This window comes from Scyliorhinus canicula, chromosome 12 (assembly GCF_902713615.1).
Source record: "Scyliorhinus canicula chromosome 12, sScyCan1.1, whole genome shotgun sequence".
NCBI classification, from domain to species: domain Eukaryota; kingdom Metazoa; phylum Chordata; class Chondrichthyes; order Carcharhiniformes; family Scyliorhinidae; genus Scyliorhinus; species Scyliorhinus canicula.
Window position 1 is genome coordinate 132,301,127 of NC_052157.1, and position 15,944 is coordinate 132,317,070.

Consider the following 15,944-nt stretch of genomic DNA (forward strand, 5'->3'; position numbering starts at 1 on the left):
TCTAATGTTGATCAAATTGGAGCCATATTCTTTTGTTCCAACATCTCTGCCATTCCTCAGAAGTCCATTCATCGACTTCCGGTTGCGGCTATGCGGAGCTAAGCCGCACGTTCGGCAGCTCCCGCTATTTAGGGACTTTTGGGCCGTTTCGAGGGCCCCAAACGGCGCTGTTTTTATGCATCCCGGTGGGGGAAGGTGCCTGGAAGAACTTGCCCCACACTATATGGTGCTCACCCGGAGTGGGACGAAGAAAAAGGCTGCAGCAACTCCCCAAAAAAAACAGGGGCAGGAAAACAAAATGGCGGCCGGCGCAACACCCGAGGACTGGTGGAAGTGGGCGCAGGAGCAACAGGCATCGCTCCTACGTTGTTTTGCTGAGCTGAAGACTGAGCTGCTGGACTCCATGAATGCAACTACGAACAAGCTGCTTAGGACCCAGGCGGCCCAGGAGGAGTCTATTCGGGAGTTGCAGCAGCAGGCCGTTGAAAGGGAGGAGGAGGCCGTGGTCCTCATGGGGAAAGTGGAGTTGCACGAGGCACTTCACAAAAAGTGGCAGGACCGCTTGGAGGAGCTGGACGTTCGCACGAGGTGAAAGAATTTGAGGATCCTGGGCCCGGCGGAGGGGCTGGAGGGGTCGGATCTCCCGGCGTATGTGACCACGATGCTGAGCTCGTTGATGGGAGCGGGGTCCTTCCATTTGCCCCTGGAGTTTGAGGGAGCGCACAGAGTGATGGCCATGAGGCCCAAGGCAGTTGAGCCCCCGAGGGTGGTGCTGGTGCGGTTCCACCGATTCAGTGACCGGGAGTGTGTGCTGTGCTGGGCCAAGAAAGAGAGGAGCAGTAAAATGGGAGAATTCGGTAGTGAGGATCTACCAGGACTGCAGTGCGGAGGTGGCTAAGCGGCGGGCCGGGTTCAACCGGACGAAGGCGGTGCTTCATGCCAAGCAGGTCAGGTTTGGAATGCTGCAGCCTGCGCGTCTGTGGGTGACATACATGGACCGGCATCATTACTTCGAGTCCCCGGAGGAGGCGTGGGCCTTTGTACAGGCGGAGAAGCTGGACTCGAACTAGGGCCTGGGGACATACTTTGGCCGGCGTTGTTTCCGCTGTGGCTGTTTTGTTTCAACTGTTTCAACTTTTTTTAACAACGACATGTGTGTTATGTATGCTGGTTTTCTGTTTGCTCTGTTTACGGGTGGGTTTGTTTGTTGGGCATGGTTGTGGGTTAGGCGGGGAGCGTTGGGGGTTTGTGTTTTATATGTTCTCTTCTGTACGGGGCTGGGGATTGAGGTGAAACTGGATTTTGGGGAACTGCGTCAGAAGGGTGGGGTGTGGCAGTGTGAAAGCGCGGGCTTTCCTCTGGTTTCCCGCGCTGCGGGGCAGGGGGGTGGAGCTTGCGGTAGGGGCGGAGCCTCTACGGGTCTCCTTTCCCGCGCTGCAGCAATGCCAAGGAGGTGTGGCAAGAGGGGGATGACTCCATGCCGGGATGGGATAGGTTTTGGCGGGAGCTGCCGGGGTCAGCAGAAGTCAGCTGACTCACGGAAGTACCATGGAGGGTGCGTCCCGGCTAGGAGGGGTCCTAGCCTTTGTGGGGGGGGGGGGGAAGAGAGATACCGGGTTGCTGCTGGAATGACTCGGAAGGAGCCGATGGGGGCCGGGGGCGTTATCGCCATGGGGAACGGGTCGAGCGGGGTGTGCTGGCCTGGGGCGAACATCTGCCAAGCTATGGCTAGTTGGCGGGGGAGGGGGGCGGGTTGCCCTCTGATCCGGCTGATTACCTGGAACGTGAGGGGGCTGAACGGGCCGGTTAAGAGAACCAGGGTGTTTTCCCATCTAAGGGGGTTGAAGGCGGACGTGGCTATGCTCCAGGAGAGCCACCTGAAGGTGGCGGAACAGGTTCGTCTGAGGAAGGGGTCTGTGGGGCAGGTTTACCATTCAGGATTGGACGCGAAGAACCGGGGGGGTGGCAATTCTGGTGGGGAAGAGGGTGGCATTTGAGGCGGCTGAGGTGGTGTCAGACAAGGAGGGCAGATATATCATGGTGAAGGGTAGACTGCAGGGAGAGAAGGTGGTGCTGGTGAATGTATATGCCCCGAATTGGGATGATGCTGGCTTCACGAGGCGATTGTTGGGCCGCATCCCGGTCCTGGAGGCAGGGGGCCTGATTATGGGGGGAGATTTTAACACAGTGCTGGATCCCACACTGGACCGGTCCAGTTCAAGGACGGGTAGGAGACCGGCGGCGGCCAAAGTGCTGCGGGGATACATGGACCAGATGGGAGGGGTGGATCCCTGGAGGTTTGGGAGACCAAGAGCGCGGGAGTATTCCTTTTTCTCTCACGTCCATAGGGTTTATTCCCGGATAGACTTTTTTGTCCTGAGTAGGGGATTGATTCCGAGGGTGCAGGATGCCGAGTACTCGGCCATAGCGATTTCGGACCATGCCCCGCACTGGGTTGATCTGGAGATGGGAGAGGCGCGGGACCAGCGCCCGCTCTGGCGCCTGGATGTGGGGATGCTGGCAGAGGAGGAGGTGTGTAAGAGGGTTCGGAGAAGCATTGAGGGGTATCTGGATACCAATGATACGGGGGAGGTCCAGGTGGGGATGGTCTGGGAGGCTCTGAAAGCAGTGATCCGGGGGGAGCTGATCTCCATCCGGGCCCACAGGGAAAGGAGGGAGAGGAAGGAGAGGGAGAGACTGGTGGGAGAGCTCCTGGAGGTAGACAGGAGATATGCGGAGGCACCGGAGGAAGGGTTGCTGGGAGAACGGCGCAGTTTGCAGGCCAATTTTGACTCGTTGACCACCAGAAAGGCGGAGACACAGTGGAGGAGGGCGCAGGGCGTGGTATATGAGTATGGAGAGAAGGCGAGCAGGATGTTGGCGCATCAGCTCCATAGGCGAGATGCGGCTAGGGAAATTAGTGGAGTGAAGGATGGGGGTGGAAATGTAGTGCAGAAGGGGATAGAAGTAAACGGGGTCTTTAGGGACTTTTACGAGGGATTGTACCGGTCGGAACCTCCGAGGGGGAGAGGGGATGGAGAGCTTCATGAACAGGCTATGTTTCCCAAGGGTTCAAGAGAGGCTGGTAGAGGGGCTGGGGACGCCGATAGAGTTGGAGGAGCTAGTCAGGGGGATTGGACAAATGCAGTCAGGTAAGGCCCCAGGGCCGGACGGGTTCCCGGCGGAATGTTACAAAAAATATGCAGACCTGGTGGGTCCCCTGTTGGTGCGAACCTTCAATGAGGCATGGGAGGGGGGGGGGCTTTGCCCCCGACGATGTCGCGGGCACTGATCTCTTTGATCCTAAAACGGGATAAGGACCCCTTGCAGTGCGGATCATATAGGCCTATCTCGTTCCTTAACGTAGACGCTAAATTGCTGGCGAAGATCCTGGCTACCAGGATAGAGGACTGTGTGCCAGAGGTAATTCACGAAGATCAGACAGGATTTGTCAAGGGGCGGCAGCTCAACACGAACGTGCGGAGACTGCTCAATGTTCTCATGATGCCGGCAGTGGAGGGGGAGGCGGAGATAGTGGTGGCGCTGGACGCAGAGAAAGCGTTTGATAGAGTTGAGTGGGGGTACCTGTGGGAGGTGCTGGAGAGGTTTGGATTTGGGGAGGGATTCATCAAATGGGTGAGGCTGCTTTACGTGGCTCCGATGGAGAGTGTAGTCACAAATAGGAGGAGATCGGAGTACTTTAGGCTCTATTGTGGGACCAGGCAGGGGTGTCCCCTGTCCCCCCTGCTCTTTGCACTGGCAATTGAGCCGCTGGCCATGGCGTTGAGGGAGTCAGGGAGATGGAGGGGTCTGGTGCGGGGTGGGGAGGAGCACCGGGTATCGCTGTATGCGGACGACTTGCTGTTATATGTGGCGGACCCAGAAGGGGGAATGCCGGGGGTGATGGAACTGTTAGCAGAATTTGGGGGCTTCTCGGGCTATAAGCTAAATTTAGGAAAGAGCGAGGTATTTGTAGTGCACCCGGGAGATCAAGAGGAGGGAATTAGGAGGCTCCCTTTCAGGAGGGCAGTGAAGAGTTTCAGGTACCTGGGGGTGCAGGTAGCCAGGAGTTGGGGGGCTCTCCATAAGCTTAACTTCACCAGACTAGTGGAACAGATGGAGGAGGAATTTAAAAGGTGGGACATCATGCCGCTATCGCTGGCGGGCAGAGTGCAATCCGTCAAAATGACGGTTCTCCCGAGGTTCTTGTTCCTCTTCCAGTGCTTGCCCATCTTTATCCCTAGGGCCTTTTTTAAAAGGGTGACCAGCAGCATCATGGGATTTGTTTGGGCGCATGGCACCCAGAGGGTGAAGAGGGTCTTCTTGGAGCGGGGTAGAGATTGGGGGGGGGGGGGGGCTGGCGTTGCCCAACCTCTCGGGGTACTACTGGGCGGCCAACGTGTCGATGGTGCGTAAGTGGGTGATGGAGGGGGAGGGGGCAGCATGGAAACAGATGGAGAGAGTGTCCTGTGGGGATACGAGCCTGGGGGCCCTGGTAACAGCGCCGTGGCCGCTCCCTCCCACGAGGTATACCACGAGTCCGGTGGTGGCAGCTACCCTCAAGATTTGGGGGCAGTGGAGGCGACATAGGGGAGAAGTGGGGGGCTCGATGGAGGCTCCGTTAAGGGGGAACCATAGGTTCGTCCCGGGGAACATGGATGGGGGATTTCAGGGATGGTACAGAGCGGGCATTAGACAGCTGAGGGACCTGTTTATCGACGGAAGGTTTGCGAGCCTGGGGGAGTTGGAGGAGAAATTTGGGCTCCCTCCGGGAAACATGTTTAGATATCTGCAGGTAAAGGCATTTGCTAGACGGCAGGTGGAGGGATTCCCTGCGCTCCCCGCGAGGGGGGTGAGTGACAGGGTGCTTTCGGGGGTCTGGGTCGGGGAGGGGGAAGATATCCGATATCTACAAGCTCATGCAGGAGGTGGAAGAGGCGTCAGTAGAGGAGCTGAAAACGGAGTGGGAGGGGGAACTGGGGGAACAGATCGAAGACGGGACATGGGCTGATGCCCTGGAGAGGGTAAATTCTTCCTCCTCGTGTGCGCGGCTTAGCCTCATTCAATTCAAGGTGCTGCATAGGGCCCACATGACTGGGATGAGGATGAGTAGGTTCTTTGGGGGTGAAGATAGGTATGTCAGGTGCTCGGGGAATCCAGCGAACCATGCCCATATGTTCTGGGCATGTCTGGCACTGGAGGAGTTCTGGAAGGGGGTGGCGAGGACGGTGCCAAGGGTGGTGGGATCCAGGGTCAAGCCAGGATGGGGACTCACGATCTTTGGGGTTGGGGTAGAGCCGGGAGTGCAGGAGGCGAAAGAGGCCGGTGTGCTGGCCTTTGCGTCCCTAGTAGCCCGGCGAAGGATTTTGCTACAATGGAAGGACGCGAGGCCCCCAAGCGTGGAGACCTGGATCAATGACATGGCGGGCTTCATTAAGCTAGAGAAGGTCAAATTCACCCTGAGGGGATCGGTGCAAGGGTTCTTTAAGCGGTGGCAACCTTTCCTCGACTTTCTGGCTCAACGATAGGGTACTGGGACAGTAGCAGCAGCAACCCGGGGGGGGGGGGGGGGGGAGAGAGAGACGACGGACGATGACTATGTTTGTTTATTTTATTTAAATTTGATTTATTTAATTTTAATTTATGGTTAAGTTTTCTTGTTGGGGGGAGGGGGTGGGGGGAGTGTGATACATGTAATGTTACGGTTTGGGGGGATTTGTGGGTGTTATGGGGCAGTTAGTTGCATATTATTACTTGTTGTTATATTTTTATATTTTCTGTAAAAAATTCCAATAAAAATTATTTAAAAAAAAAGTCCATTCATCTTCATGGCTGCCAAATTGAGCTTAATCTGGTATTACAACGCCTTTCCCTCCTTTTTAAGCTAGAGAAACCCGAGTGCCCACATCTAGTCACTGAGGGCCCCACATATCTAAAATAAATATAAAATCAGATCCTCTCTGTAATGAGGGTTTCTGCCTCCCCCACCATCGGGGGGGATAAGCCCCTTATGTTAGTGACCTCTCTGTTAAGGGAAATAAAATAAGGCCTTCCTATCCACTTCTCCTTGACTCCTCTTAATTTTGTACATCTCAAGTAAACCTTTCCTTAGACACCTTAGTTCCAAAGAAAACAATAGCCTATCCAATCTTTCCTCAGAACTAAAATTCTCCATTCTTTGTAAATACTTGTAAATAAAGGAAAACCTAAAAACTTTCCCTTTGGCAGTATTTTTATTCCTTGACTACTTGTTTTGTATTTCTTTTTCTCTGTACAAGTACCATACACGAATAGGATGGGAATAGAGGGATAAAGTGATACGAGCCCCGGAAGTGTAGAAGATTTTAGTTTAGACGGGCAGCATGGTCTGGGCAGGCTTGGAGGGCCGAAGGGCCTGTTCCTGTGCTGTACTTTTCTTTGTTCTTTGTTCATAGCAATAGAAATTAGTGAATTTGCCAGGTGTGTATGTTTTGGACACAAGCCATAGCATATATGCTGAGATGTCAGAACTAGAATGTTTAATTAACACAATTTCAATTTATAGCTGAAAGAATATGCAGCCAACACAGAACTGCTTCATAAACATACCTTACAGCTACTATCATTGTAGCAGTACCACTTTTCATTGGGGTTTTTGGCATATGTGACGTAGTGGCCTCCTCCCAAGATTCCCGAATGGCACTAAAATATCAATTTTTTAAAAAGTGTTTTATTTGTTAACAAGTAGAATTTTGCAGCTTTTATTGTTGATTTTTCACAAAATAACACACAATTAAAAATCCGCAATATTGATATACTTCAAAAATGTAACAATTTAGGAACTGACCACAATAGATTAAAAATATTCAAGCAGGTTTGAAAATAGAATTGTTGCATTTACATTTGAATTTTTGGACTGTTTTTGTACAAGGAAAGAGCAAAAATACCCATGGATAATTAACCTTGTTTACCAAAAATAAAGAAACACTGTAGAAAAGAGATGCCCAACAAAGAAGAAAGTTAGACTGATTTATAATCCCAAATATTTAGTTTTGATAGGTGATACCTAACCTGACTTCCGAAGTGAGATCATGTGTGAAAAAACTGATATAATTTTTCAAAGACACTAGAATGATGGATTAGGGAAATGCAATAGATATCTAGTAAGTTTTCCAAAAGGCCTTTGCTAAAGTGTCTCGTGAGGAGATGTGGACTAAAATTAAATTCCTGTTGTGTTATTGATGATAAAGTGAGATTAATCATAAATCAATTGAAGGACCACAGCAAAAGCGTTTTAAATGAGATTACTTCCTAATGGGGTCTTGTCACTAGTATGCTGCAAAAGAAGCAAATAAAAGAACTCAATAAATGGTCATCAACAAGACATCATGGAAAGGTTAATATTCCAGGATCATATGTTCAGTCCTATTTTATAATAGTCACTGATGCAATGAGAGGGATTAAGCATGGGACCTCGTCAAACCAGTGGCCACTATCACATGCATTTCGGATTGGAATTGATGACAGTTCATTAATGGTTCACGATTGTAGGAGCTGCACAAATTTGTTTGTGGAGCCATCAAGCGCCATAACCAGCTTGTCAGCAGTTTCACATGTGGAACTCACGCTATTCTAGAATTTACAGTGCAGGAGGCCATTCGGCCTATTGAGTCTGCACTGGCCCTTCGAAAGAGCACCCTATTTAAGCCCACACCTCCATCCTACCCCTGTAATCTACCTAACCCTTTTGGACACTAATGGCAATTTAGCAAGGCCAATCCACATAACCTGCACATCTTTGGACTGTGGGAGGAAACCCATGGAGACATGGGGAGAAAGTGCAAATTCCACACAGTCTCCAGAGGCCGGAATTGAACTCGGGTCCCTGGAGCTGTGAGGAAGCAATGCTAACCACTGTGCCGCTGACTAATACTAACTTTCAAGAGGAAACCTGAGAAAATTATACTATGGGCTGGTAGTCAACATTGATGAGTGTCAGTAAATCAGAGAAATAATGTGAACGCAGTCAATAAACAAATGCCTGTTTCCCATGGAGATCATCAAATTGAATTATTGAAAGCATTGAAGATAGAGAAGGGTGAAACAGAATTTTTGATCAAGCTCTGAAACTTTCAATTAATTTCACTAGCATTACACTAGCTTGCACCCATTGACTTACAAATCGTCTACTGTCCTTATTTTTGGTTAAATTGCTGTAACAAAATTTACTGTTAAAGCTGCTGTACAGTCAAAACATATCTATATAAATTTTGCCAAAAGAGTTGTAAAATGTTTATTGCAAAACTAGTTTATTCTGAAATACATAAAAAATATATAGTACTTACAGAAATTGCATATAAGTTATAGAGAGGCTTCAAAAGGGGTGGAACTCTTTGGTCATCTGCAGTTACATCTTCATTTGAGAGACTTTCACATTCTCCATTATGGCTGCAATTTCTAAATCCATTCTGTAGTTTATTGTGACATATTCCATTGGCTAAAATCAACTCATTGTCCTGTGCTGTTACAACCTCCTGCATTATTCCCTCATGGTCTCCTCCAGAACAGTTTGCCTTATCAGTGACTTCTACCACTTGGTCGAGATGAGCATTTCTGACATTCTTCATCTCCAATATTTGATCCATATCACAAATATTCTCCTTACTGCTGTCTAGATTTTCTTTACTGTTTGACAGTTTGTTCTTGCCAAGTTGTGGTAAGCGAAGTCGACCTCTGTTTTTTCCTTGTTTCGGGCTATTAGTAGGGCTGTTGCTTTTGTTTGATGAATTATGATTTTTTCTTCCTGAAGTTGGAGACGCTGAAATTAAAAACCAAAACTGAAAATAATGATTTCCTCTCCATAAAGACTGTTTAGTTTATCAAAATCTCCTGTAATGGAACTAAAATATGTGCAATAATATTATGGCTAAACTGTAAAATTAAATTAATACTACAATTACAGTTGAAAACTGCAGTGACACTCAATTTCAGTTTAAATCTAGTCATTAAAATTTAATCTCTAGCAATAATGTAATCCAAATTCAATTTTAGTTGACAGGTAAGCAGGAGTATAGCATAAAAACAATGTACTACAATAAATCAAGTACCTTTTAAATTCAAAATACTCAAATTTACACCAGCTTGTGGTTCAGGGCCACCAGTCTCTGTTCCCTGGGAATTTCTCAAATCTAGTTTCTTCAGTTCCACTTGTGCAGTAAGCTGTTCAGTCTGCATTGAATCCCTTGGCACTAAAAATGCACTGGGGTCAAAACCTTCACGGGGAAATTTAACAATCTTCTGTGATTTAATCCAACGGCCATTAACAAACTGAAATCTTTTCAAGTGAATTATCTAAAAATAAGCAAAATGCAAATAATACCAGGTTAGTGAACAAAACATATTTGATTTGTAAATGCTTGAGGCTTGCCTTAGTAGTCTCTTAAATTTCTTATTGTTGATCAATTTAGTCTTTGCATGTATTACAAAAACTTGAGTAATAATGTATGACTAACGAATGCCCTTTCCAGCTTTCAGGAATCCGTACTTTCTATAATATTTGGCAAAATGAAAAAGCACTGTTTTAATGCTGAATAGCATGAAGTAAAATTACTGACTCCTCTGACCGGGAATAAAATTAGTTCTTTAAGTTACGAATAGGGGAGAAATTGTATTTCAATTGTTTGAGGTTTTATAAAATTGTTATAAAGTAGAGGGATGAAGGGGGTTCATGTGACCTGTTCTGAATTCTGCCTGACAACAAGCTGGCTGTTAAAGGGGAACTCGTATTGTTTTACAACTGTGGGCAATGGCAAGGACATTAGCAATGACTGTGGGTAGACTGATAGGCTTAAATTTACACGTTTGCTTTGACAGAGACTGAAAAATTCCCAGCTATCTATGCAAACTCACATCCACAGAAGTGGCCCTGAACATCTAACTTTTAGTCCGGGGATGGGGTAAAGAAAGAATGCCGGGCTAGAATCGGAGCCAAAGGCAGGCCCCGCATCGGTGGGCGACTCACGGCGGATTTTAAAATGGGACCTCAGAAAGGCCCATTTGTGCGGTAGGAATTTCAGGGTGAAGTGTCAGAGCATTGGAGAGATATTACTAACTTGTCAGGTGAGTGTGAACATGGAAATGTTGACTACACTTAGCTGACCCTAGAATGGATGGTCTATCATGGGCAATCCCTGGGAATAAAATGTAATTGTTGCTGCCTATTCATACTGTATTGCACTGAAGCACTTAAACCTGCCATGACAAGACAGTTATGGAGATGGCATCGTCTTGGCACCTCTACCTGATGAAGATATTCTACAGTAACGTGGTTAGTTGTTCTGTCTCAGTTGAGGGGAGGCGGTGGTGCAGTGGTTTTGTCACTAGATTAGTAATCTAGAGACCCAGGGTAATGCCTCAGTACATGTATGTTGGCATAGACAATCATAGCAGTTTGAAGGCTCTTAAAGTGGTGGGCTCATTAGCCAGGTTCTTAAGGTTCTAGGTTCTTGTTGCCTAGAAGTCAACCACAGATCTGGGAAGGTGGCTAAAATAGCTGAGGTAGTTGGGAAACAGTTGTGGGAGCTACCAAGGAATCTTGCACAAGCTTGAAGCAAACCTTTGTATGGCTACAAACTAACTATATGTTGAACAAAAGGATTTTTTGTTGATGAAGGTATTCAGAAGCTGTGTTGCAGGCCTTTGTCGCGACATCATGGATGCAATCAATGAGACCCTATGCCTGAGAAAAGCCTTACTAATGGGGTCTCGGTCTTCTAGCGAGAGATGGACTGCATGGTTGACCAGTACGGACTGCGGGTCACCTTTCCGTACCTAGATAATGTCACCATCTGTGGCCACGATCAGCAGGTCCACGACGCGAACCTCCAAAAATTTCTCCAGACCGCCAAACTCCTTAATCTCACATACAATAAGGAGAAATGAGTGTTCCGTACCAACCGCTTAGCCATCTTTGGCTATGTCGTGGAAAATGGAGTCCCAGGGCCTGACCCCAACCGCATGCACCCCCTCATGGAACTCACTCTCCCCCACTGCCCCAAGGCCCTGAAACAATGCCTGGAATTTTTCTCCTATAATGCTCAGTGGGTCCCTAATTATGCGGACAAGGCCCACCCACTCATTCAGTCCACAGTTTTCCCCCTGGCGGCTGAGGCCCGCCAGGCCTTGAACCGCATCAAGGCAGACAGCGCCAAGGCCACGATACATGCGGACGACGAGTCCCTCCTTTTCAGGTGGAGAGCGATGCATCGGACGTAGCTCTGGCCGCCACCCACAACCAAGCGGGCAGGCCCGTGGCCTTCTTTTCCCGCACCCTCCATGCCAAAATTCGGCACTCCTCTGTCGAAAAGGAGGCCCAAGCCATTGTGGAAGTTGTGAGTCATTGGAGGCATTACCTGGCCCGCAGGAGATTCACTCTCCTCACTGACCAACGGTCTGTTGCCTTCATGTTTAATAATACACAGCGGGGCAAGATCAAGAACAAGATTCTGAGGTGGGGGATCGAGCTCTCCACCTATAATTACGAGATTTTGTATCGCCCGGGGAAGCTCAAGGAGCCCCCTGATGCCCTATCCCGCAGTACATGTGCCAGCGCACAAGTGGACCTCTGCCACCCGGTTCTTCCATTTCATCAAGGCCCGCAACCTGCCCTATTCCATTGAGGTCAGGACCGTCACCAGAGACTGCCAGGTCTCCCGTCCTTTTGAACGCCTCAGCGTGGACTTCAAAGGGCCCCTCCCCTCCACCGACCGCAACACGTACTTTCTGAATATGATTGATGAGTACTCCCGATTCCCTTTTGCCATCCCATGCCCCGATATGACTTCTGCCATGGTAATTAAAGCCCTGCACAGCATCTTCACTCTGTTTGGTTTCCCCACCTAGATCCACAGCGATCGGGAATACTCTTTTATGAGCGATGAGCTGCGTCAGTTCCTGCTCAGCAAGGGCATCGCCTCAAGCAGGACGGCCAGCTACAACCGCTGGGGAAACGGGCAGGTAGAGAGGGAGAACGGGACGGTCTGGAAGGCCGTCCTGCTCGCCTTGCAGTCTAAAAATCTCCCGGTCTCCCGCTGGCAGGAGGTCCTCCCTGACGCGCTCCACTCCATCCGATCGCTCCTCTGCACCGCGACTAACGAGACCTCACAAACGCGTGTTTGCCTTCCCCAGGAAATCCACCTCAGACGTCTCGCTCCAAACATGGCTGACAGTTCCTGGACCCGTCCTCCTTTGGAAGCATGTGCGGACCCATAGGTTGGACCCCTTGGTCAAAAAAGTCCACCTCTTACATGCTAACCTGCAGTATGCCTACGTGGCACACCCCAATGGGTGCCAGGACACAGTCTCCCTCCGGGACCTGGATCCCCACCCATGACCCCTGACCTGACACCAGTCCTCCTCCTCCTCCAGTCCTCCTCCTCCCCCCCCCTCCTCCCCCCCCCTCCTCCTCCCCCCCCCTCCTCCTCCCCCCCGCCTCCTCCCCCCCCTCCTCCTCCTCCTCACCCTCCTCCTCCCCCCCTCCCCCTCCTCCCCCCTCCCCCTCCTCCCCCCTCCTCCTCCTCCCCCTCCTCCTCCTCCCCTCCCCTCCCCTCCTCCTCCCTCCCTCCCCCCCCCTCCCCCTCCTCCTCCTCCCCGCTCCCCCTCCTCCCCCCCTCCTCCTCCCCCCCTCCCCCCCCCTCCCGCCCTCCCTCCCCCCTCCCCTCCCCTCCTCCCCCTCCGCCCCCTCCCCCCTCCCCCCCCTCCCCCTCCTCCTCCCCCTCCCGCCTCTCCTCCCCCTCCCCCTCCTCCTCCCCCCTCCCCGCCTCCTCCCCCCCTCCCCTCCTCCTCCCCCCCCCTCCCCCTCCTCCTCCCCCCCCATCCCCTCCTCCTCCCCCCCTCCCCCTCCTCCTCCCCCCTCCCCCTCCCTCCTCCCCCCCTCCCCCCTCCCTCCGCCCCTCCCCCTCCTCCTCCCCTCCCCCCACTCCTCCCCCCCCCTCTCCTCCCTCCTCCCCCCCCTCCTCCTCCTCCCCCCCCTCCTCCTCCCCCCCCTCCTCCTCCTCCCCCCCTCCTCCTCCTCCCCCCCCTCCTCCTCCTCCCCCCCTCCTCCTCCTCCCCCCCTCCTCCTCCCCCTCCTCCCCGCATTGCTTTTTTCACCCCTGCGCCACTCCTCCTCACTCCAGCGAACCTCACCGCAGCCCCAACCCAAGCAGGATCCGTCCTCCCACTGGTTCCACTCAGGGGCGACGAGGACAACACACTCCCAGATCGCAGGTGACCAAGTCGGCGCCCACATCACCACCAGGACTGAGGCGATCGCAGAGGAGGGTCAAGGTCCCCAAGACTTAACTTGTAATATTTTCCACCACCCCTGCCGGACTCTTTTTTTAAACAGGGGGTGAATGTGATAGTATATTCACTAGTAGTATATTACATGTATTACGGCATATTAGAGGTCCAAGGGTAAATCCCTGCCTGGTGGCTCCGCCCAGTAGGCGCATATAAATATGTGTCATCTCCTGCGCTGCAGCCATTCTGGTTCCAGCTACAGGAGGCACAACATCTTTGCTCAATAAAGCCTCGATTATTCCACTACTCTCGTCTTTGTGGTAATTGATAGCGCATCACGGTCTTAGCCATGGTAGTGGAGGAGGAGGTGGACCCGGACCTTTGGTGGCGACGTTTGTGGTTTCAGAGAAGTCAGAGCTCATGGAGGAGGAAGGCCAATGTTGTGGCCTTTGTCTCTCTGATTGCAAGGCAGCAACTTTTGCTGGCGTGGTGGTTGGCATCGCCACCGGGGCTAGCGGCATAGTTTGGTGACTTGTACGACTTCCTGCGGTTGGAGAAGATAAAGTATGAGTTATATCAGAGGCTCAGCAGGGGAGTTTGAGAAAAGGTGGGGATGTTTGTGACTGCGTTCGAGGAGCTGTTCATTGCGGGGGGTGAAAAAGGGGAAAAATTTGTACTGACTGTATTGGTGATTGTTGGGAAGTATGTTTCCCGTGGTGTTTATTTGCTGTAACCTGCTTTGATACACGTTTGTAATAAATATACGTTTTCTTTTAAAAAATAAACTTTTCCATTAAATTGGGCTTTGTGGCTCTCTGCATCCGAGGTACCAAATCAACAGGGGATTCAATGTGCTCTCCCACATGTGCAAAGATGGCATTCAGTTACTGACTTAATGCAGCTGTCTGCTGCCAATTATACTAAACAAGTCTCCTGCTGAGCCGTGGAAAGAGCGTGAGGTATAAAAATTGAGATACACAGTCATGGCAAGGCATGAATTTCAATAGCGTGATTCGAGGTGTTGCTGGACCATGTGTCAATGACCCCTTCACAGCTTAACCCCTGTTGCTTTCAACATTGACTCCTTCATATTGAGGTATGCCATCCGAGCTCTGCACACCCTAGCCACAGGTCCTCTGCGTCTTCCCTCCTTCATTATGCTCATGCTACAGCTTCCTCCTGATGTTGTGCACTCCCTTTGACCTCTACCTGCTCACACGGACTTGTTTTTATGGCACCTGTGTGAGGGTTTCATGCCCAACTTGTATCTTCCTTGGCACAAAATGCAATGTGCCATTCTCAAACATAATATTCTTTCTACCACCTGAGTCACAAGTCAGTACGGGCAAAAATAATTGCCCTGTCAAGTCCAGCAGCCCCACACTCTGCCTCCCTTGGGTTAAAGGCAGACAGCTGCTACTGAATATTTGCCACTTCTGGGGTCGTTGATACAATTTTGCAGCAAATTACAAAGGGGCCCCTGCATCTCTCCAAACAAGTATTCTAGCTATCCAAATAAATTCATAACGTTCAGATCTGAATCTACGAGGTGTTTCACTCCTAGGTCAACAAAACCACACAAGTGGAAGAAGCTAACATAGGAGTAGCTGCTTCCAGAGAACATAAGAACATAAGAACTAGGAGCAGGAGTAGGCCATCTGGCCCCTCAAGCCTGCTCCGCCATTCAATGAGATCATGGCTGATCTTTTGTGGACTCAGCTCTACTTTCCGGCCTGAACACCATAACCCTTAATCCCTTTATTCTTCAAAAAACTATCTTTATCTTAAAAACATTTAATGAATGAGCCTCTACTGCTTCACTGGGCAAGGAATTCCATAGATTCACAACCCTTTGGGTGAAGAAGTTCCTCCTACACTCAGTCCTAAATCTACTTCCCCTTATTTTGAGGCTATGCCCCTTAGTTCTGCTTCCACCCGCCAGTGGAAACAACCTGCCCGCATCTATCCTATCTATTCCCTTCATAATTTTATATGTTTCTGTAAGATTCCCTCTCATCCTTCTAAATTCCAAAGAGTACAGTCCCAGTCTACTCAACCTCTCCTCGTAATCCAACCCCTTCAACTCTGGGATTAACCTAGTGAATCTCCTCTGCACACCCTCCAGTGCCAGTACGTCCTTTCTCAAGTAAGGAGACCAAAACTGAACACAATACTCCAGGTGTGGCCTCACTAACACCTTATAAAATTTCAGCATAACTTCCCTAGTCTTAAACTCCATCCCTCTAGCAATTAAGGACAACATTCCATTTGCCTTCTTAATCACCCGTTGCACCTGCAAACCAACTTTTTGCAACTCATGCACTAGCACACCGAGGTTTCTCTGCACAGCATGTTTTAATATTTTATAATCCCGTTTGCTGTTATTCCTACCAAAATGGATAACCTCACATTTGTCAACATTGTATCCCATCTGCCAGACCCTAGCCCATTTACTTAACCTATCCAAATCCCTCTGCAGACTTCCAGTATCCTCTGCACTTTTTGCTTTACCACTTATCTTAGCGTTGTCTGCAAACTTGGACACATTGCCCTTGGTCCCCAACTCCAAATCATCTATGTAAATTGTGCCCAATTGTGGGCCCAATACTGATCCCTGAGGGACACCACTAGCTACTGATTGCCAACCAGAGAAACACCCATTAATCCCACTCTTTGCTTTCTAT

At 50.1% G+C, this 15,944-nt stretch overlaps 1 protein-coding gene across 3 annotated transcripts in view; it reads right to left on the reverse strand.

The window, feature by feature from the left end:
- The window catches only part of usp32 (ubiquitin specific peptidase 32), a 234,179-nt gene that overhangs the window by 4,399 nt on the left and 213,836 nt on the right, over positions 1-15,944 (reverse strand). For all 3 annotated transcript variants that reach the window (XM_038814182.1, XM_038814181.1, XM_038814183.1), the window contains 3 exons: positions 9,087-9,330; positions 8,325-8,797; positions 6,589-6,681 (listed from right to left, as the gene is read on the reverse strand). In XM_038814182.1, the coding sequence (XP_038670110.1) occupies positions 6,589-6,681; positions 8,325-8,797; positions 9,087-9,330 (810 nt within the window). The remainder of the gene's footprint in view (positions 1-6,588; positions 6,682-8,324; positions 8,798-9,086; positions 9,331-15,944) is intronic.